Raw genomic sequence first — 23704 nt, forward strand, 5'->3', positions numbered from 1 at the left:
ACTGTCACTGATTGCAGATGACATGATACTATACATAGAAAATCCTAAAGATGCCACCAGAAAACTACTAGAACTAATCAATTAATTTGGTAAGGTGGCAGGATACAAAATTAATGCACAGAAATCTCTGGCATTCCTATACACTAACAACGAAAAATCAAAAAGAAAAATTAAGGAAACAATCCCATTTACCATCACAGCAAAAAGAATAAAATACCCAGGAATAAACCTGCCTAAGGAGGCGAAAGACTTGTACTCAGAAAACTGTAAAACACTGATGAAAGAAATCAAAGATGACATAAACAGATGGAGAAATACACCATGTTCTTGGATTGGAAGAATCAATATTGTGAAAATGACTATACTACCCAAAGCAATTGACAGAGTCAATGCAATGCCTATCAAACTACCAATGTCATTCCTCACAGAGTTAGAACAAAAGATTTTACAGTTTGTATGGAAATACAAAAGACCCCGAAGAGCCAAAGCAATCTTGAGAAAGAAAAACGGAGCTAGAGGAATCAGGCTCCCTGGTGTCAAACTATACTACAAAGCTACAGTAATCAAGACAGTATGGCACTGGCACAAAAACAGAAATATAGATCAATGGTATAGGATAGAAAACCCAGAGATAAACCCATGCACATATGGTCACCTAATTTATGACAAAGAAGGCAAGAACATAAAATGGAGAAAAGGCAGCCTCTTCAATAAGTGGTGCTGCAAAAACTGGGCAGCTACATGTAAAAGAATGAAATTAGAACACTCCCTAACACCATACACAAACATAAACTCCAAATGCATTAAAGACCTAAATGTAAGACCAGACACTATAAAACTCTTAGAGGAAAACATAGGAAAAACACTCTTTGATGTAAACCACAGCAAGATCTTTTTTGACCCACCTCCTAGAGTAATGAAAATAAAAACAAAAATAAGCCAGTGGGACCTAATTAAACTTAAAAGCTTTTGCACAGCAAAGGAAACCATAAACAAGACAAAAAGACAACCCTCAGAATGGGAGAATATATTTGCAAATGAAGCAACGGACAAAGGATTAATCTCCAAAATATACAAACGGCTCATGGAGCTCAATACCAAAAAGACAAACAATCCAATTAAAAAATGGGCAGAAGACCTAAATAGACATTTCACCAAAGAAGACATACAGATGGCCAAGAGGCACATGAAAGGATGCTCAACATCACTAATTATTAGAGAAATGCAAATCAAAACTACAATGAGGTATCACCTCACACCAGTCAGAATGGCCATCATCAAAAAATCTACAAACAATAAATTCTGGAGAGGGTGTGGAGAAGAGGGAACCCTCTTACACTGTTGGTGGGAATGTAACTTGATACAGCCACTATGGAGAACAGTATAGATGTTCCTTAAAAAACTAAAAATAGAACTACCATATAACCCAGCAATCCCACTACTGGGCATATACCCTGAGAAAACCATAATTCAAAAAGCGACATATACCTCAGTGTTCATTGCAGCAATTTACAATAGCCAGGACATGGAAGCAACCTAAGTGTCCATTGACAGATGAATGGATAAAGACGTGGCACATATATACAATGGAATATTACTCAGCCATAAAAAGAAACGAAATTGAGTTATTTGTAGTGAGGTGGATGAGTCTGAACCTAGAGTCTGTCATACAGAGTGAAATAAGTCAGAAAGAGAAAATACTGTATGCTAAAGCATATATATGGACTCTAAAAAAAAATGGTACTGACGAACCTAGTGGCAGGGCAGGAATAAAGACATAGACATAGAGAATGGACTTGAGGACACGGGAGGGGAGGGGGAAGCTGGGGCGAAGTGAGTAGCATCGACATATATACACTACTGAGTATAAAATGGTTAGCTAGTGGGAAGCAGCAGCATAGCACAGGGAGATCAGCTCAGTGCTTTGCGATGACCTAGAGAGGTGGGATAGGGAGGGTGGGAGGGAGGCTCAAGAGGGAGGGGATATGGGGACATATGCATGCATATGGCTGATCCACTTTGTTGTACAACAGAAACTAACACAGTATTGTGAAGCAATTATACTCCAATAAAGATCTGTTAAATAAATAAATAACAGCTAAAGGAGAATCTGGAGGCAAGTGAGGGGTTTTTGTTTTAAGAGGGGAGAGATGTAGCAGGTTCACAGGGTAAAGCCAATAAAAAGCGAAAGTTGAAGAGAGAAAGAACACAAGTCCTCCAGTTCCTCACCCAAGAGCCCTTATTCACATTCTCAGCTGGTTAGATCCAAAATTAGTTTTATGTTTGAGTCTTCCAGCATACATGAGAATAGTCCCCCTTGTCTAATTAATATGTTTACTTTCCCTACCATCTCAGAAACTCTTTTCAAACATTAATGAATTCCTACAAAGTGAGGTTGCTTTAATGAGAAATCCACTCAAGGAAAGGAGTATTGGCTGCAATACATATCCTGGGCACAGTTAATATTTATTGAACAAACACAGTGATGTGGGCCATCTCCAGATTCATCACTGAACTCATGAGTCTGTCTTAAGGCCATTATCTCATTCTGCCTGTATAGGTAGGTGGGAACACTTCTTACCTCCCAATACTAAATCCCAGACTTCCCAAGGGCAGGATATAATCATATGTGTATCTCTTTAGATCTCAAACCCTCAGCAACACTTGGCAAAGATATATATGTCAATGCACATTTATTTGAATAAGTGATATGAGGCAAGGTTTCATTTTTTATCTTATTTCGAAAGAATGGGTTTCTCTATCTCATTTGCTTTTTCAACCTATTTATTTTCCAATGGCTTAAAAAATAAGCCATTGACCCTAACACAACTCTCATATTCAACCCCAATATTTAAGCACCTTTAAATCTCCAGTAATACACCACTATTTTAACTCCAGTTATTTTTACTTCATAGTTTCGTGACTTTCTTAAAGTCCGTTTTATGAATTAAAGAGATGAGGAGTGCATTGCCATATGTGGTTTTAAATGGCTCCTCAGTTGATTTTTATTGCTGCCTTTCATGCTCTGTTATTACAGAGTAGAGAATGGAAGGTAGCATAAAAGAATCTGTCATAATAAAGTAAGTAATTGCATTCTACACATATTATCTTTTCTAGCATGTATTCAATTGTGTTATAATTATCTGTGTATGTCTTTATAAACCCTGAGCTTTGCAGAGCCCATGGACCATTTATCATCTCTTTAATCCCTATTGGAGGACCTGGCATAGAATAGGCACTCACTGAAAACCTCATGAAAGGAAAAGTACAGAGCTGAAACAGTCTGTAGACTGATGCTTTAGAGCTGCCAAGATTATACATAGTCTTTTGTTCAGTTAAAGCCAAATAGCAGGAATGATGGGGGGTTGTTATGAAATTTAAACTTTTAGAACTCCTGTCTTTTCAGATTATCAGCCTCTTAAGTGTTTTTAACCCTGTAGTATGTGAACTACCCCTCCTAAGCCCAGTGTTTTTCCTCTTTCTTTTCTGCAGGTTGGACTCCGATCTGTGATAGAGCAGTTTCCTGGGAAGCTTGATTTTGTCCTTGTGGATGGGGGTTGTGTCCTAAGCCACGGCCACAAGCAGCTGATGTGCTTGGCCAGATCCGTTCTCAGTAAAGCAAAGATCTTGCTGCTTGATGAACCCAGTGCTCATTTGGATCCATTGTGAGTTTCAGAATTCCTGCTATTTAATAACACAGGGGGAAAAGAATCATTGAGACATACTTCATATTGACACAAATTTCTATCAGGCTGTCATGTCTGCAAGCAGAAGACTACCTTCTAGATATGAAATAACTGCCCAGTGGAAAAGTTACTATTTGACATGCGCACAAGTGCTTATTTCCTAGTATAAGAGCTATGTGTTCTCTTCTAAGTGTCATTTTGCAATTTCATACAAACTCTTCCCCCTTACTGACGTGTGATAAAATATTTAGTTACATAGGCATACTTGGGTCCTTATGGCTTTCCTTACTATCCCAGTTATAACATAGGAAATATTTATAGCACAAAATAAACAACTACTATTGATGCTACATACTGAAAAATATACTTATTTGGGAAACTTTTTTCAAACTGTGAAATTTTTTCCCAAATATTTGTCCTATTTATTTATGAAAACTTAGAATCTGCCCTGTGGTTGGAAAGCTGATTGTGGCTGACTCTATTGCAACATTCTGTTAAAAGGATTCAAGGAAAGAGAAGTAATTTAAGGAATTAAATTGACAGAAGAATAGGTATGTTATCAAGGATAGAGACAGATTATTAATGTTCTGTGATGTTATATGTGGTATTTTTTTCTTTGCTAGAACATACCAAATCATTCGAAGAACCCTAAAACAAGCATTTGCTGATTGCACAGTAATCCTCTCTGAACACAGGATAGAGGCAATGTTGGAATGTCAACGATTTTTGGTGAGTGTTTCTAATTTACCTAAGATCTCATCTCTCCTTTGATTCTTGATAACAATCTGATATGTGCTGGTTCCTGCAAGTCACAGCAATGTACAAGCTCACAGCTATCCAGCTTTACTCAAAATACCTGCCCAAGTTTCTCACTTTGTGCAACGAGTTGAGGTCGGAATTCAGCAAATCTAAAATAGCAGCTTATTACTAAATTACATTAATAAATTGGAACATCTATACTTTTTGCTTCTTTTATCTGGGGATCAAGTCATGAAAAAGACTAGGTCCTGATGCTTTCAGTAACGAAATCTCCCATGGATGGGGTCCAGGACAGGCCTGGATTGTCTTGCAACCTGATGTACGGTTTTAATGCAGTAGTTGAAAGGTTTATTTCATTTTTCTAGCCATTATTTGGAACTCAGCTTAGTGCGTCTCCCAGCCACCTTCTCATTGTGGTTTCAAAACTGTCACAGATTCTTTCAAGTGATGTTTACAAATTCCTTTGGGTTTAGCCACAAGGAAATCCTGAGGGTGATGTATCACATCATTTCTGTTAGGGCTTTTCAGGCTCCTGGAGGTAAATGCTTTTCTTACTGAAGGATTGTTATTACCATTATTATTACTAAGCTTCGAGTGACAAGTTAGGGACCGACTCACAACCTCTTGCCCAGCTACGGTCAGGTTCAGCTTGAACGTGTGAAGGAGGCACAGTAACTCAGGCACATCCTGACCAATTTGAAATTGTTAAGCTTCAAATCCACTGTTGACATGGTTCAACTCTTTATGGTGCTGTGGACTCAGCACTCATTTGTAAGGTTAATACATACAGGATCTAACATGAATAGTTCTTTTTTCCAAAGCCCCCTTAGTTCCTCTAAAGTTCTCTGAAGATAAGGGATCTAACATGAATAGTTCTTGTTTTCAAAGCCCCCTTAGGGCTTCCCTGGTGGCGCAGTGGTTGAGAGCCCGCCTGCCGATGCAGGGGACACGGGTTCGTGCCCCGGTCCGGGAAGATCCCACATGCCGTGGAGCGGCTGGGCCCGTGAGCCATGGCCCAGTGAGAGGCCTAAGTACCACAAAAAACAAACAAAAAAAAGCCCCCTTTAGTTCCTCTAAAGTTCTCTGAAGAAGCACATTGTTCAGTACTATACCAATTAAAAAAAAAAAAAAAACGAGATCTCCCAGCTTCTAAGTAAAAAAATACAGCTAATTTCACAAATGGTAGAAGCTCCATAAGGCACGAGGACTCAACAGTGAAACGCGCTCTCCCTGACTGTTCAGACTGCAAGCCTCTGGACACTCGCTCTGTGTTCTTTCTGGCTTTCCTCATCCTCTGAGCCTGTGCCCTCTTGCCTCGCTTTCGTCCGCCCTGCCTCCTTGTCCGAGATCTCACTAACGGCCACTTCCCTAGGTCATAGAGGAGAATAGAGTGCGGCAGTACGACTCCATCCAGAGGCTGCTGAGCGAGAAGAGCCTCTTCCGGCAGGCGATCAGCCCCACAGTCCGCCTGAAGCTCTTCCCCCACCGGAACTCCAGCAAGCAGAGGTCTCGGTCCAAAATCGCTGCCCTGAAGGAGGAGACGGAAGAAGAGGTACAAGAAACAAGGCTTTAGAGAGCAGAACAAAGGTTTGCCTGGGGCATTCACGCGTGGAGTTGAAGGAAAAAAAAAAAAAAAAGAGTTTCTGCCTCAGAAAACAAGGATGAATGATGCTTTTTTAAAAAAGGAAAACTTCGGGTAAGAGGAAGTAAGGATGTTCCCGTGGATGAATGGCTTCCTGACAGTGGTCAAACAGTGTGACAGGTCCTTCAAATCCTTGAAGGTTTACCACTTGGAATCGCAAGCCAGCTTCTCCTGAAAACTTTTCCCTTTGGTCGTCACTGGAAAGGTGGCTGTAAACGTCAGCCAGCTTAATTCTTCAACTTACTGTTTAGTGAAACCTACTCATTTGTATTATTGAAGAAGAACTGTAATCATACTACTGAGAGATACAATTAAATAATGATAACTGGAAACGTTAGTGGCTTATATATGTTTATATACCTTTTTCTCCACTTTCTCCACGATATTTAAAAACACAGCTATATTGTCTGTTGAGGATTCAGACTGCCCCATTTCCAAGCAAGTAATGGAATGCTGTGAGAGTCACAAGACAGCCCATCAAAATATGCACCACACAACACCTAAGTATCAGTCAGGAGACAGAACTTCCCGATCTTGGAAATCAGGGTTAGTACCATTCAGCAATACCCAAATGCAAATAAATCAGAAAACATCCCTTATCTGGGAAACGGGCTGTTACAGTCCCATGTAGGGAACCAGGATGTAGCTCCCTTGATTTGGGAGTGAAGATGTCTGCTTCCAGAAAGTAACAAGCTCATACGACTTCTGAACTGAAGGATGGCTGGAAAAACGTTTTAATGCAAATTGGTGCAGGAGAACCCTTCATCACACAGAAGCTCCAGGTAGAGAGTGTGTAGGCAGATAGGCTGTGGGCGCTACAGGTAGATGTACGTGAAATTCGAAGATCTAGGTATAGAGAGGGTGATGTGGTGTGTTTCCAGGCTACCTATGTGCACTTCATACTGTATATACTGAGCAGGAGAGATAATGGACACACTGAGTAGAGTCAATCATGAATTAGTTTTATATGCTTCTGTTTTATAATTTTGTGATGCAAATGAAATTTTCTCTAGGAAATATTTATTTTAATAATGTTTCAAACTCATATAAATGGCTGTATTTTAAGAATGATTATATTATGAATTATATTTGTATAAAAGATTTTTATATTTGAAATGTTGACTTTTTATGGCACTAGCTATTTTTATGATATGTTAAAACTGGGAGGGGGAAACCTTGGGGGTATATTAGCCAGGATGAATTATGAATTATGAATAATGTTAGTGTGGAGAGAAACAGTAGGGCCCACACAGATGTTGCATATACCTGTGTGATTCCCAGCCAGTACACTGGTTCCCTCTTAGATGCACTTCTAAAGAAAATGGTACCACAAAATCTGACCACCTCTATCAAGGATACACTGCCTTCTCAACTCCAAACTAACCCTTAAGATTGCATTCTATTTATTACTGTAGGAAAATATCGTGTGTCAATAAAATCCATATATTTGTGTGAAACTTAGCTGTTTTCAGATGTGTTCATTAATCGTGTCTCATTGATCTCTTACTTCAGTCTCTAAGGATCATGGTACACAAAACATGAATCTTTCCTTTAGATATAGCTTCTTGAGAATCCCATGTGAATTAAGACACTCTCAAAATTATTTCTTTTTTTAAATTGTGGTAAAATATACATAACCTAAAATTTACTGTTTTAACCATTTCAAATGTACAGTTCAGTGGCTTTAAGTACATTCACATTGTTGTACAATCATCATCACAATCCATCCACAGAAATTTTTTCATCTTGCAAAACTGAAACTCTGAAACCATTAAATAAAACTCCCTATTTATCCTTTCCCCCAGCTCCTGGCCACTACCATTCTATCTTCAGTTTCTATGAATTTAACTACTCTGCGTACCTCATATGAGTGGAATCATATAGTATTTGTCCTTTTGTGACTGGCTTATTTCACTTAATAATGTCTTCAGGGTTCATCATATTGTAGCATATGTCAGAATTTTCTTTTTAAGTCTGAATGATATTCCATTGCAGGTACATATATATGACATTTTGATTCTCCATTCATTTGTCAATGGACAACTTAGGTTGCTTCCACCTTTTGACTATGTTGGATGATGCTTTTATGAACATGGTTGTACAAATAACTATTTGTGTCCCCACTTTCACTAATGAGGACACTTTTGAGCTTATTTCTGTTTTAAAATGGAGACTTATAGAATAAAAAAGATATATATTCCACAAGGGCTCATTTATTTATTTGAAAGCTTATTCAAAGAGCAGTAGCTATTTTTATCACTATCTTGACAAGTGAGCAAATCTCATCAAGGGAAATAGTATTTCTACACTAGAACCTGGGTGGATTTCTTTGTCCAAATCCCTGTTTTTAATTGATGAGGCTTCTTGGGACCCCTTTTCTTCCTTGCAGAGTTTCTTCATGAAAGATGCAGGTGCCATTGTGTGGTAGATGGACAGTAGATCCCAACTGAGTGCCAAGGCCTCCCACTCCCTTTTCTTATTGGGAGAAAAATTTTTTTATTTTCATATGTGACCCCGAGAGGGCAGTCTCAGAGCATGCTCTATTCTAGTTATCCCAGTTCAAGTTTTTAAATTAATAAACTTTATTTTTTAGGGCAGTTTTAAGTTCACAGCAAAACTGAGCAGAAAGTAAGAGAGTTCCTGTAACACCCCCCTCATCCCAGCCCTCCCTAACCTCCCCCACTCTCAACATCCCGCACCAGAATGGTACATTTGTTACGATCAACACATCATTATCACCCAAAATCCAATGTTTACATTAGGTTTCATTCTTGGTGAACCCTTATTCATACCTTCCTCCTTCCTAAGCCCCGGTAACCACAGATCTTTTTACTGTTTCCATAGTTTTGCCTTTTCTGGAATGTCATGTAGTTGGAATCATACAGTATGTAGTAGCCTTTTCAGATTGACTTCTCTTACTTAGCATTGATAATTTGCATTTGTTTCCTCCTTCATATAGGAAAGCCCTGTCTTCTCATGGCTCGCTATCTCATTTCATTTTGGTATAGAATAATATTCCATTGTCTGGATGCACCACAGTTTATTTATCCGTTCACCTACTGAAGGACATTTTGGTTGTGTCCAACTTCTGACAATTATGAGTAAACATTCCTGTGCAGCTTTTTGTGTGGACATAAGTTTTCAAATCCTTTGGGTAAATACCAAGGATCTTGTGGTAAGAATATATTTAATTTTGTAATAAACCTTCAAACTGTTTTCCAAAGTGACTGTACCATTTTGCATTTCCGCCAGCAATGAATGAGAATTCCTGTTTGAATCCTCACCAGCATTTGGTGGTGTCAGTGTCTGGGAATTTGGCCATTCTAATAGGTGTATACTGTTATCTCATTGTTGTTTTAATTTGCATTTCCCTGATGACGTGATGTTGAACACTTTTCATATGCTTGTTTGCCACCTGTATATCTTCTTTGATGGGATGTCTGTTCAGGTCTTTTGCACAGTTTTTAGTTGGGTCGTTCGTTCTCTTATTGGTGAGTTTTAAGAGTTCTTTGTATATTGTGGGTAACAGTCCTTTATCAAAAGTGTCTTTTGCAAGTGTGGCTTGTCTTATGCTCCTGACAATGCCTTAGGCAGAGCAGAGGTTTTTAATTTTAATGAAGTCCAACTTATCAATTTTTCTTTCGTTAATCGTGCCTTTGTGTTGTACATAAAAAGTCATCGCCATACCCAAGGTCATGTAGGTTATCTATGTTATCTTCTATAAGTTTTATAGTTCTGTATTTTATATTTATGTCTGTGATCCATTTTGAGTTAGGTTTTGTGAAAATTGTACGGTCTATGTCTAGAGTCATTTCTGGTGTGAGGATGTCCAGATGTTCTAGCAACATTTGTTGAAAGGACTGTCTTTTCTCCATTGTATTGCCTTTCCTCATTGTCACAGTTAAGTTGACTATATTTATGTGGGTCTGTTTCTGGGCTCTCTACTCTGCTTCACTGAACTATTTGTGTATACTTTTGCCAATACTATAGTCTCTTGAAGCTTTGTAGAAAAACTTGAAGTTGGGTAGTGTCAGTTCTTGGACTTTGTTCTTCTCTTTCATTATTGAGTTGGATATTCTGGGTCTTTATTCTCTCCATATAAACTTTAGAATCAGTTTGTTGATATCTATAAAATAACTTGCTGGGATTCTGACAGGGATTGTGTTGAATCTGTAGATAAGTTGGGAAGAACCAATATCTTGACAATATTGAGTCTTCCTACCCATGAATATGGAATATCTGTTTAGTTCCTTTTTAATTTCATTCATCAGAGTTTTATAGTTTTCCTCACATAGTGGAAATACTTTGTTAGATTTATACCTAAGTATTTCATTTTGGGGAGGATGCTAATGTAAATGGTAATGTGTTTTTAATTTCAAATTTTACTTGTTCATTACTAGAAATAGGAAAGTAATTGTATTTTGTATATTTACCTTGTATCCTTGCAATAATCACTTATGAGCTTCAAGTAGATTTTTTTTCTTTGTCAATTCTTTTGGATTTTCTACATATGTGATTATGAGCAAAGACAGTTTTATTTTTTCCTTCACAATTTGTATGATTTTATTTTCTCTTCTTTTTGAATTAGCTAGAACTTCCGGTAAGATGCTGAAAGCAGTGGTGAGAGGGTACATCCTTGCCGGGTTCTTGATCTTAGTGGGAAAGCTTCAAATTTCTCACCATTAAGTAGGTTAGCTGGAGGGTTTCTGTAGATGTTCTTTATCAAGTTGAGAATGTTCCCCTCTATTCCTACTTTGCTGAGAGTTTTTATCAGGAATTGGTGTTGGATTTTGTCAAATGCTTTTCCCGCATATATTGTTATGATCATGTGATTTTTCTTATTTATCCTGTCATTGTGATGAATTACGTGAACTGATTTCAAAGCTGAACCAGCCTGGTGTATCAAGGAATAATCTCACTTGGTCATGGTGTATAATTCGTTTTACACATTGTTGAATTTGACTTGCTAATATGTTATTCAGCATTTTGCATCTATGTTCATGAGAGATATTGGTCTTTTGTTTTCTTGTAAAGTCTTTGTCAGATTTATTATTAGGGTAATGCTGGCTTCAAAGAATGAGTTAGAAAGTAACTCTTCTGTGTCTATCTTCTGAAAGAGAATGCAGAGAATTGGTAGAATTTCTTCCTTAAATGTTTGATAGAATTCACCAGTGAACCCATCTGGGCCTGGTTCTTTGTTTCAGAAAGTTATTAATTATTGTTTCAATTTCTTTAAAAGGTCTATTCAAATTGCCTATTTCTTCTTGTCTGAGGTTTAGCAGATTGTGTCTTTCGGGAATGGGTCCATCTCCTCTAGGTTATCAAATTTATGGGCATAGAGTTTTACATATTATTCTTTTATTGTCTTTTTAATGCCCATAGGATCAGTAGTGATTTTCCCTCTTTCATTTCTGATATTAGTAATTTATGTCCTCTCTTTCATTTTCTTAGATGGGCTGGCTAGAGATTTGTCTATTTTGTTGATCTTTTCAAAGAACCAAGTTTTTGTTTTGTTTATTTTCTCGAATGACCTCCTGTTTTAAATTCCATTGATTACTGCTTTAATTTTTTATTATTTGTTTTCTTTTGCCTAATTTGGATTTAATATGCTTTTCTTTATTGGTTTCTAAGGTGGAAGCTTAGATGATTGAATTTAGGTCTTTCTTCTTTTCTAATATATTCATTCAATGCTATAAATTTTTGTCTAAGCACGATTTTTGCTGCATGCCACAAATTTTGATAAGTTGCTTTTTTATGTTCATTTAGTTCAAAATATTTTTATCTATGTTGAGATTGCTCTTTGACTTGTGTTCTTTAGAAATGTAATGTTTAATCTCCAAGTATTCTGGGATTTTCCAGCTATCCTTCTGTTATTGATTTCTAGTTTAATTCCACTGTGGTCTGAGAGCAGACATCATGCGATTTCTATTCTTTTAAACTTGTTAAGGGTTTTTATGGCCCACAGTGTGATTTTCCATGCAAGGTTGGTGAATGTTCCATGCAAGGTTGAAAAAAGTGGGTATTTTTCTGTTGTTGGATGAAGTCTGTAGATGTCAGTTATATCCAGTTGATTAATGGTGTTGTTGAGTTCGACTATGTCCACACTGATTTTCTGCCTGCTGAATCTGTCATTCATAGAGTCTCTCAACCGTAATAGTGGATTCATCTATTGCAATTTCTCCTTGCAGTTCTGTCAGGTTTTGCTTCATGTATTTTGTGTGTACACACACCTCAGCAAATACACATTAAGGATTGTTAAGGCTTCTTGTAGTACTGACCTCTTTATAATTATGTAATGCCCCTCTCTATCCCTAATAACTTTCTTTGCTGTGAAGTCAGCTCTGTCTGAAATTAATATAGGTACTCCCACTTTCTTTTGATTAATGTTAGCATGGTATAACTTTTTCCATACTTTTCATTTTTAAAGTTGGGTCTAATTTTTTTGATTCACTCTGACAGTCTCTCTCTTTTAAGTAGTGTTTAGACCATTAAAATTTAAAGTGATTATTGATATAGTTCAATTAATGTCTATCATACTTGTTACTATTTTCTATTTATTGCCCTTGTTCTTTGTTCCTATTTTTGTCCTCGTCACTTTTTCTCCCTTTTATGACTTTAATTGAGCATTTTATGATGCAATTTTTTCTCCTTTCTTAGCACATCAATTAAACTTTTTTTTCAAACTTTTTTAGTAGTTGCCATAGAGTTGGCAATATATATTTACAACTAATCTAAGTAACCTTTAAATAACACCATGGCACTGCAGGAGTAGTACAGGTACCTCATAATAACAAAATATTCCTAATACCTCTCTCCTGTTTCTTATATCATTGCTGGCATTCATTTTGTTTATTATGTAAGCATATTTATATGCATGCTATATGTAACCAAATATGTTTCTATTATTTATTGAACAAGCTATAATATTTTAGATCATTTAAGAATATAAAAATAAAAGGTTTTATTTTACCTTTACTTATTTATTCTTTGATGCTCTTCCTTTTTTCATGGAAAGCTGAGTTTCTGACCTATATAATTTTCCTTCTCTCTGAAGAACTTCTTTTAATGTTTCTTTCAAAGTAGGTCTACTGACAACAAATTCCCTCAATTTTTGTTTGTTTCACACTGTATTTCTCCTTTACTTTTGTATGATAATTTTACAGGGTACTGAATTCTAGGTTTGGGGTTTTTTCTGTCAACACGTTAAATATTTCACCCCACTCTTCTTGCCTGCATGGTTTTTGAGCAGTAGTCAGATGTAATTCTTGTCTTTTCTCCTCATAGGTATAGTGTATTTTTTCTTCTTCTTTCAAGAATTTTTCTCTATGTTTGATTTTCTGCAGTTTGAATATAATGCCTAGGTGTGGGGCTTTGGGGGGCCATTAATCTTGCTTGGTGTTCACTGAGCTTCCTGGATCTGCAGTTTGGTGTCTGACATTACTTTGGGGGAAGTTCTCAGTCATATTGCTTCAAATATTTCTTTCATTTCTTTCTTTCTTTTTCTTCTGGTATTCCTATTACAGATATATTACACCTTATGTAGTTGTCCCATAGTTCTTGAATATTCAGGTTTTTTTCTGTATGTTTTTCAGTCTGGGAGGTTTCTATTATCATATTGTCAAGCTCAGAGATTCTTTCCTCAGCCATGTTCAGTCTACTAATGAGCCCATCAAAGGCATTCTTCATTTCTATTACAGTGTTTTTGATCTCTACATTTCTTTTTGAATCTTTCTTAGAATTTCTATCTCTTTGCTTACATTATCTATCTGTTCTTGTATCTTGTCTATTTTTTCTTTTAGATCCCTTAGGATATTAATAGTTTTTATGCATTCCTGGTCTGATAATTCCTGGCATATCTGACTCTAGTTCTGATACTTGTTCAATCTCTTTAAACTGGGTTTTTTACCTTTTTGTATGCCCCTTGTAAAATTTTTTTGATGTACTGGGGAAAAGGAGCTGTGGTAAATAGGCTGTTAGTTATGTAGTAGTAGTATGTAGGGGGAAACAAGAGTTCTGTACTCCTATGACTAGGTCTCAGTCTTCTGGTGATCCTGTGCCCCTGGACTGTGAACTTCACCAATGCTTCTCAGCTTTTTTTGCCCCTCTTAAGTGGAGCCGGATTTCTAGAGTGGGTTGGAATTGGGTACTTCCCTTCCCCAGATAGGTTAGGCTCTGGTAAAATAGTTTTTTCTGAGGTCAGGCCTTCTCTGGTATTCTTCAAAATGATTACCTTTCTGCTCCCCATGCTGGAAGCAAAAGGGAATTTTCATCCATCTTTTTTGAGACCCTGTTAGAGCTTTGGGAGGTAAAACTCATGAAGGTGTGGGTCCCTCTCCCCTGATGACTGCATCCCCTCAGAGTTTTCATCTCTCAGGCTTGCCTACACTGAGCCTCTAGAAACTTATCAGTTACAGTTCAGGTTGTCCTATCCCACATTGGTTCCTACGGAGATTTCTCCTTGGTAGTTTCTACTGAGGTAAGTTGTGATTCTCTGTATACACCTGTCTGTCTCCAATTTTTTAAAGCTGTTTATACAGGTTTAATCTATGTCAAATGTAGTTACAAAGGTAAAGGACAAGTACCTTTGTATAGAATACACAGACACAGCATCACACCATGGGGCCCATTAGAGGGGCAAGGGAGACAACACTTTTCCCTGACAACAGCAGCTCTAATCCCAGGAAAGGTTCTCGACAGAAGGCTGGGCAGCCAGGAGCACCCTCATCTAGCCCCAGTCTCGGCCCCTGCTTCAGCAGCAGTTTGTCCTGTGACTTTACTTCTCTGCCAGATCTAAGAAGCATTGCTGATCTTTCAGTTTGTTCAGCCTTTTATTTATTGTTAGGTTGGAGTGACAACTTCCAAGTTCCTTACATACCAGATCTGAAACCAGAAGCCTTTCTAGCTCTTTTTGAGTAAAAAACAAACAAACAAAACTTTGCAAAGAAGGAGTCAAATGCAAACTAAATGTGACAAAAGAAGCCCTAATTCTAAAAGCTCACTTTAAGAAGGAGAACACTGAAACAAGAAGGGAAAGTCAACGTTGTTCACCCAAGCTCCACTGCTCATCATACCATTTGGCTTTTCCTCACATCAGATCTTCTTCACTCTTTTTTTTCATTTTCAAAATACATTATTCTGGCCACAGGCCTTCTACTTTTATCTATTTATTTTCTATATGTAAGTCTGGAGTTTTGGGTTCTACTTGTCTCAGTCTACACCCACTCTCATCTGACTCATACTTTTTTCATTTATTTCTCAGACCTTTCACTTTATTCTTCCTCATTACGAGAAAAAAGCTAAGGCTTGAAACAAGTACATTTCCTTCCAGTAACTGAGAACCTTCCAGGGTTGGGAAATTGCAGTGTATCAGAGTGAAAGGTTAATAAAACCCCCAATGTAAATATTTTAGTAGTTTGCTAAAGAAAGAACCCTCAAATATTATGTGGAAGACAATTTAGAATGAAGTTTAAAAAGCTCAATATAAGAACCTGTTTGACCTGTTAAAACAGGTGCAGACAATCACAATTCCCTATTAAAAGATACAATGAGAAAAACCCATAAATTCGAGACAAATGCCTTGGGCATGAGAACTCCAAATCAATAGATGGTGAATTATTAGCTGCTCCCAGCGTGTAGAGCCAAACAGACCCCAGTCACTTTCTGTTGACAGGAAACTGGGGAATCAGTATCTATGTACCTTCTCAGAGAAGGGAGACTTCTTGGCAGAAGTTTAGGCTTTATCCTTAATTCATTATAGTGGGACCACTCAGTTGCTTTTTTAATAACTCAGTTTCTCTAACTGTAAAATGATATGGCGCATTGGGAAATGTGGTCAAGATTTTTGTTTAAGCAAATATGCTAATGCTGGCCTTTAATTTCATGTAGCAAAATGAACTAATGCAGCAGTAATGATAAATAGTTACTTGGATCAAAAGTTGACACTATTTACATCTTTCATTCATCAAAGTACAAAATTGGTACAGAAAGTACAGATTGACCTTCAAATAGTGCTCCCTTGTAGAGATTTGGTTCCATTGTTAGGCTAAATGCTTTCCCCCCAAAAAACGCATATGCCAATTACTGAAATGAACTCAGCCTTACATGCTAATTTAAATGAATCTCTAATACATTTTCTCCTGAAGCCATTGTAAATATTGGAATTTAAGCCTAAATAATTTTCGTGTATAATCAACTCTTTAACTATGTTCTTCCCCATTCACCTTTGACACTGATGGAATAATAGAAGGAATGATCTTCAACAGCAATGACAGACGTGCTGATAAATGGAACTAAAGCTGAATTGTATTTTGATTGACAAGTATTGACACAAATGCTAAAAAAGTACAGAAATCCATCTTGCAATTAACTCCTAAGAAATTAAAGTTGTAATTTACCTAAAATTATAATGTAAAGAATAGGCTTTCTCTGTTTTATTTTTTTTTTAAATACAGAGTCGAATGGTGGTTGCCAGGGGCCAATGGAAATAGGGAGATGTCAAAGGATACAAACTTTAGTCAAAGGATACAAACTTCCAGTCATCAAGATGAATAAGTCTGGGGATGTAACGTGCGGCATGTTGATTATAGTTAACAATCTGTGTTATATACTTGAAAGTTGCCACGAGAGTACATCTTATATATTCTCACCACAGAAAAGAAGTGGTGATTATGTGATGTGATGGAGGTATTAGCTAACACTATGGTGGTCATCATTTTGTAATACATAATTATATCAAATCAACACATTAAATTTACACAGTGCTATATGTAAATTATATCTCAATAAAGCTGGAAATTAAATTCAGTGGTAAAAAAAAATAGTTGGCCACAGTTGACTGCCTGACCATCATTTTTGTCCGAGTTCTATAAGCCAACAAAAACAAGGCAAGTTTCTAAACAACCATCTCTCTTCCCCCCTGCCTCTTCACTGGCAACAGGTACCAGGGGCTTACTAATATTCTACGGAAACGTATAAACAAACTTATGAGCATAGGCAATCCTCTTGTGAGGAAGAAATCTTTATCTTTTTTTCCTCTTGTCACCCATTTAGGTTGGATGCTCCAGTGCCCTTGAGGAGGCAAAGCAGGCACTAGAGTATCTTGCACAGACTAAGCTTCCTTCCTACTTGGGAACCCACACCAGGCTTTGCACTTGAACTTTGCAATGTTGCCTGGCTATTCTGTGGCCAGGGATCCACAAAGTAAAATTAAACATTGGATGATGATCTTTTTACATTATCTGGTCAATTAGCATATTTAGAAAATTTTGGAAATTTCAAATATATATAAAAGTAGGCATATAATATAATAAACTTCACATCCCTGTTGCTGAGCTTCAATAGGTATCAACACATAGCCAATCTTATTTCATCTGTTCTCCCTTGAATTTCCCTCCTACATAATTTTCAGCAAATCCCAGACATCATACAACTTTAGCTGTGTGTATCTAAAAGGCAAGGACTTCCTCTCTATCCTTTTGTTTCTTTAAAAAAAAAAAAAAAGAAAAACCATACCCACAATGCCACTGCAACAACTAAAAAGAAAAAAGTCCTTAATATCCTCAAATATCCACTCAATGTACAAGTGCCATTGTCTCATTTTTTCCCAAACATAGGTAGTCCTCCCTTTACACAATAGTGTGGGAATGTTAAAGTACCATACAAAAATAATTTAAATAATTAATGGGAAAAATATTTAAAGGTTCCATGACCTTTAAAAATATTAAACAATTGGACATTAAAACCTCTCAAACTGCTGGTTATAAATAAGGAAATGAACTATCTGGTAAAACTAATATTTAGTACACTCTAAAACATTTAGAATTAAAGTGTTTTATTTCTTTGTAAACACTCATCAAGAATAGTTTGAGCAATGCTTTTCTTCTGGGCATGTAACTCGCGATGTGAAGAGAGCATGTCTTGGCAAGTTGTCGTACTTCTTTCTGTTTGGATCGGCTTCCAACATTTTATCCTTAGTGGCTCCAATGTTGTGAAATATCTCCAAGAGTCTGTTTAATGTAAAGACTTTGGCTGATGTCACTTCCTCTGGGACATCTTTGTCTTTTTGTCACAACCGCTTTCGTCCTTTATATCACTAAGTTTGCCTTCATCGGGTCGCTCTGGCTGCATATCTAGAATCTCTTAAGTAGCTGCTCAACATTCCCATGGTCAGCTGTTTCTTCCATAACTCCATTTACGTACTATTTGAATTTCACTTCCAGCATTATCACTTTTTGTCGCTGCTGCATTTTCATCTTTGTTGGCCAATTCCCTCTTGATTTTCCATTTTTGTAAACTAGTATGTGGGTTTATCACGGTGAGACCAGGAGGCACACCACCACACACTCCACACACCGTACTGTTTTGTTGTTTTTTTAACATCTTTATTGGAGTATAATTGCTTTACAATGGTGTGTTCATTTCTGCTTTATAACAAAGTGCATCAGCTATACATATACATATATCCCCATATCTCCTCCCTCTTGCGTCTCCCTCCCACCCCACCTTACTGTTTTTGAGTGTACTGAGTAACGGTTGCACAGAGACCAGTCACCAACAGACTTTGAAAGAGGTGACATGATTGGTCACTGAGCCTGGGGCAAAACCTGATGACATGGAGGGTCGACTGTATTCATTGTACTATGCCATTTTATATAAGGGACTTGAGCATCCACGGATTTTGGTATCCACGGGGGCTCCTGGAACCAGTCCCTGTGGATACTGAGTGATGACTCAGAGTTGCGGACAGAAGGGCTGGTAGTGAGGTTTGTATTTTATGCAATTATTCACAATCAGTATACTTTGTCAACTGAAATTTGAACCATGTTGCTGAGGGACTGGTATCATTTAACTAAACTGTTGTAACAGATATTTATTCATATCTGAATGGTATAAAACAGGCCTGCCTAGTTTGTTTGAATCAAGATCCTATTAAGGTTTACATATTGTAATTGGTTTATATATCTCTTAAGTTCCTTTGTAGATTCTCCCTCCATTTTCTTTTCTTTCTTTTTTTCATGCAATTTACTGGTTGGAGAAACTGGGTTTTTTAATCCTTTGCAGTTTTCCACAGTCTGGATTTTGCTATTTTCTTCTCCCTAGAGTTGTTTAACAAGTTTCTGTACTCCCTATTTCCTATTAATTAGTGGTTAGATCCAAAGGTTTCTAGTTTAGCCCTTTTGAAACATCCTAGTAGGTTTTGATAGTTTCTTTGCATCTTGGTGTCTCAGCTTACTTGTACATATTCTAAGCTTACTTGCAGACATGGAACTCACCACTTCTCCAAGGAGCCCAGGTTCCTATCAGTGGGAAATGGTATTTGAAGACGAATATTTGGTCACTAGAGTTGCTCCTTGCTATTGAATTGGTCATTGCATTGGTCTTTTCAGTGGATTGAGCTAAGAAATAGATATAGATAAAATATATAATGGAATTGAACTGAGCAAAGAAGTACATCTCTCTATATGTCTATTTCTATCTCTACCTATTTCTATACTATAGTGAAAATGTCATAAGGTCATACCATCACTTTCAATCCAAATTCAGACTATAGGGTTTTTACTTACCTTTCTTCTATCTTCTATCTGCATTTTCTTTCTCCCATGCCAAGAATTCCAGTCCTCAAAACACTAACAATGATAAAAATTAGGGTATTATGTAATTACTCTCTGGCTCACAGTTTCAAAATAATAGTACAACACTATACCAACACTACAATTACTGAAAAATGTTTAATTTCCTTTTCCTCTGTTTCCCTTGCATTTTTTTTTCATCTTTAGGGTATATTCCACCAGAGATGCAGGCAAATTTCTGTGCTTTAAAGTCATTTGGAATAATTTCTTTCTGTGTGATTAAGCTGCTTGCTTGAGACACATTTAGGTTCCTTTGTTTTATTTTATTTTTTCTTAGCTGTCTTTTTTCCTGGTTCTCTCTGGTAAACTAGCTGGCCTACTGGTTTAGCTCATTGTTCTTTTTTTTTTTTTAACATCTTTATTGGAGTATAATTGCTTTACAATGGTGTGTTAGTTTCTGCTTTACAACAAGGTGAATCAGCTATACATATATACATATCCCCACATCTGCTCCCTCTTGCAGTGTCCCTCCCACCCTCCCTCTCCCACCCTCCCTCTCCCACCCTTCTAGGTGGTCACAAAGCACTGTAGCTACCTTGTTCTTCTGGAGCTACCAGCCTGCTCTCAATTGCTTCCCACCTAAATCTCCATTGTTTCTGAAAGTGCCTTCAGGCTTGAGCTTCCCCCACACTCTGTTCCCAATAAAGTCCTTTCCTTTGGGGAGAGTTCTCTGTCCTGATGATGTGCCTGTCCACCTGGGCAAAATCTCTGAGCCACTGTTCCAGAACTGGGGGCAAGCAGTTTCCCACTGCCCTTGGAGGACACCCCAGCTTTATAGCAAGGTATTGAGTTGGGGTGGTAGAGTCTGGTCTTCTAAGCTTGCATCTCCTGACATAAAACTTCTGCCCTTTGAATGAGCTAGTGTGTGAGCAATCAGGGCCAAGGGTTCTCAGCTGCCACACCTGGGATGAGCCTCCGCCCTACAGTGGGGACTGGGGGGAGGTAGGGGGCCCCTGACCTCTCCATTGCACTCGTCTGGAATTTAGCCTCTGTGACACAGAGCTGCAGGCTGGGGGAATGCGAAATGCTGCTGGCCTGCACACCTAGGGAGATCCTGTAGTCCCAGACTGTGAACGGGGGGAAAAGGAACCCCATCTTCTTGGCCACAACATCCCAGAGTAGAGCTTCTTTCATACCAAGCTAGGGAAGGGATATGGGAGCAAGTTATGGCTGAACTGCTATGGACTTTTGCTGTTCTTAATAGATTTACTGTATTTTCTTGAATAAATGTTTCTTCATTTACTGTATGCCTTTAGTCCAGAGACTTTAAATGGTTGTTTGATAATTTTTACCAGTAACCATTGTTTCAATGGGGAGCAGGTCCACAAGTTCCTCACCTGCTGGTTCTGGAAGGTGTCTTCCAGCTTAATACTAATTCCTGTGGCTTTCAGTTTTGCTGATCTTTCACCCCCTGGTTAACTCTTTTTTTTTTTTTTTTTTTTACTGAGTTTGTGTCAGGTGTTTTCTATATATAGTTCTCATTTTGTTCCTCATGCAATCCCTGTTGAAGGATGTTCAGAGAGCTGTGAGACTCAGAGGTCACAGGTCTTTCCAAAAATCACATCTGACTCCTGGGTTTTGAGCCACTGGAAGTTTAGACTCATTTCTAATCAGAGGCAAGTCACCTGACTGTTTACCACACAAAGAGAACCACTTTCTAGTTATGCTTTCCTCTGTAGAGAGCCCACCAGCCCTGCTCTACCCTCCCACTGGGTCTCAAACTGCAGAAAATCTCTTCAGAAAAACAGAATGCTCACAGCAGGAGAAAGCTCATGTTTTCCAGCACTGCCGAGATTCAGATTTGTGGCTTTGTCGTTGATTTGTAACAGTCTTTACTAATGCTGAAGTGATTCTATCTAATGTAACCCAAAGTCTGTAAAGGTATACTAACAAGGGGCTTGGATGGACCTGTATCAATAGTTTCTCAGTCTGTTTAGGGGAATGTTGTATGTTACTGAAGGACTTTTCAGAGCCTTTAACTTGCAAAGGTGCATTTTCAGCTCTCTAAGAGTGGAATATCATGTGCAATGTTTCCCATCTTATTTGGCTGTGCAACTCTATTTCCTTGTGCTACTTACAGTCTATGTGGGGGATGGTTGGCCTACTCAGCAAGGAAAGGGCATGGGAAATCCTTACCAATGGCTGGAAAATATTTGCATATTAACAGTGTTTCCATCAGCCATCCTTTAGGGTTAGTTTTTGGATGAGAGTACCTACTTTATGTCTCTTAAAGGGAGAGCACAAGGGCAAACTGTTCAGCTGCTGCAAGGGTCCGTGAGGGCACATCCAGCTCCCTATTGAAGCCTAATCTGCATTTCTGTCTAGAGAACTGTGGAATAACCTCCCAGGCTACCTGTTGATCCTTGGAAGAAATGCAGAAAAACACTTTGGGGCCAGTGGTTAACTTTGCTATGGCGAGAACACCCTGCTGTATCCTCCACTGCCAAGCAGGGTGTATTGTGCATAATAGGAGTTTAATAAATTATTTTCTTTTTAATTTTATTTGTTTTCTTTATTTTTTGGCTGCGTCCGGTCTTAGTTGCAGCACACGGGATCTTTGTCGAGGCATGTGGGATCTTCCATTGCGGCACGTGGGCTCTTCCTTATGGCATGTGGGGTTTGCTCTCTAGTGTGGCACGTGGGCTCCAGGGCGTGTGGGCTCTCTCATTGAGGCGCGCGAGCTCAGTAGTTGTGGCGTACAGGCTTAGTTGCCCCACGGCATGTGGGATCTCAGTTCCCCGACCAGGGATTGAACCCGTGTCCCCTGCATTGGAAGGCAGATTTTTTTTTTTTTTTTTTTTTTTTTACCACTGGACCACCAGGGAAGTCCCAATAAATACTTTAAATAAATACCAAGTCAATGCACAATTCAAAGTCAAGCTTCCCCCCAAAAAGGAAAATTAGTTCTGCCCTCATTGTTGGGGAGGTAACTCACTCTGAGGAGAGAAAATGAAAGAGCCTTTGCTGCTGGCACCCATGTGTGGGTGCCTAGAGGGTATGACCAGGATTGCAGAAAATGCTATCCTGCTGAGAGCTCCTAAACCCAGTCCCTGCAAGGCTACTGGAACTTTCTTCACAGAGATAGTAATCTGAAAGAACTAGACCAGTGGTGGTTCTCAGAGTGTGGTCCTGAGGCCTGTAGCATCATGCATTACCTATAAGCTTATTAGATATAGAAACTCATGTACCCCTCCCTGAACCTACTGAATGAGAATCACTGGCGGTTTGCCCAGGAAGCTGTTTTAACAAACCCTCCAGGTGACTCTTATTCACATTAAAGTTTAAAAAACACACTATTCTTTCAAGGTCAAAATGATTGCTATGGTCTGAACGTTTGTATCCCCCCAAAATTCATATGTTGAAACCCTAATCTCAGTGTGATGGTATTAGGAGGTGGAGCCTTTGGGAGGTGATGAGGTCATGAGGGTGGAGCCTTCATGAAGAGAATTAGTACCCTTATAAAAGGGATCCCAGAATGCTCTCTGGTCCTTTTCCGGTGAGGACGCAGTGAGAAGATGGCTGCATATGAACGAGGAGCTCGCGCTCACCAGACCCCAGATCTGCCGGCACCTTGATCTTAGACTTCCCAGCCTCCAGAAATGTAAGAAGTAAATTGCTGTTGTGGTGGTATTTTTTTGTAGAGCCTGAACTAAGAGTGATAATTATCAGAGCAGTGGTTGTGAAACCTGGATGAACATTAGGAAAATCTGGAGAACTTGAGGAAACATGGAGACAAAGCCCCATTGCAAACCAATTAAAGAAGAATCTTGGGAGAATGGAGTTAGGTTATTGATAGCTCAAAGGCTCCACAAGTGATTCTAATGTGCAGCCAGCTGAGAACCATTGACCTTGTAGCTTGGGCAGTCAAGCAGGCTGAAAGAGCTGGGATGCTTAGGAGACCAGTGAAACACAACAGCAGTGACTGGGGAAACTGAAACTTGTCAACTGAGTACAAGAACAGTAACATGATGCCTGGCACCTGGGGGTAC

The 23704-nt window shown here is 38.4% G+C and overlaps 1 protein-coding gene across 1 annotated transcript in view; it reads left to right on the plus strand.

Moving 5' to 3' along the window:
• Positions 1 to 7499, plus strand: part of CFTR (CF transmembrane conductance regulator) — a 188343-nt gene extending 180844 nt beyond the window's left edge. The window contains exons 25-27 of the mRNA XM_081244584.1: positions 3493 to 3665; positions 4310 to 4415; positions 5818 to 7499. Coding sequence (XP_081100710.1) covers positions 3493 to 3665; positions 4310 to 4415; positions 5818 to 6018 — 480 coding nt within the window. The 3' untranslated portion in view covers positions 6019 to 7499. The remainder of the gene's footprint in view (positions 1 to 3492; positions 3666 to 4309; positions 4416 to 5817) is intronic.
• The last annotated feature ends 16205 nt before the right edge of the window (positions 7500 to 23704 follow it).

Source organism: Mesoplodon bidens (assembly GCF_964165515.1).
Source record: "Mesoplodon bidens genome assembly, chromosome: 9".
In the NCBI taxonomy this organism is placed as follows: Eukaryota; Metazoa; Chordata; class Mammalia; order Artiodactyla; family Ziphiidae; genus Mesoplodon; species Mesoplodon bidens.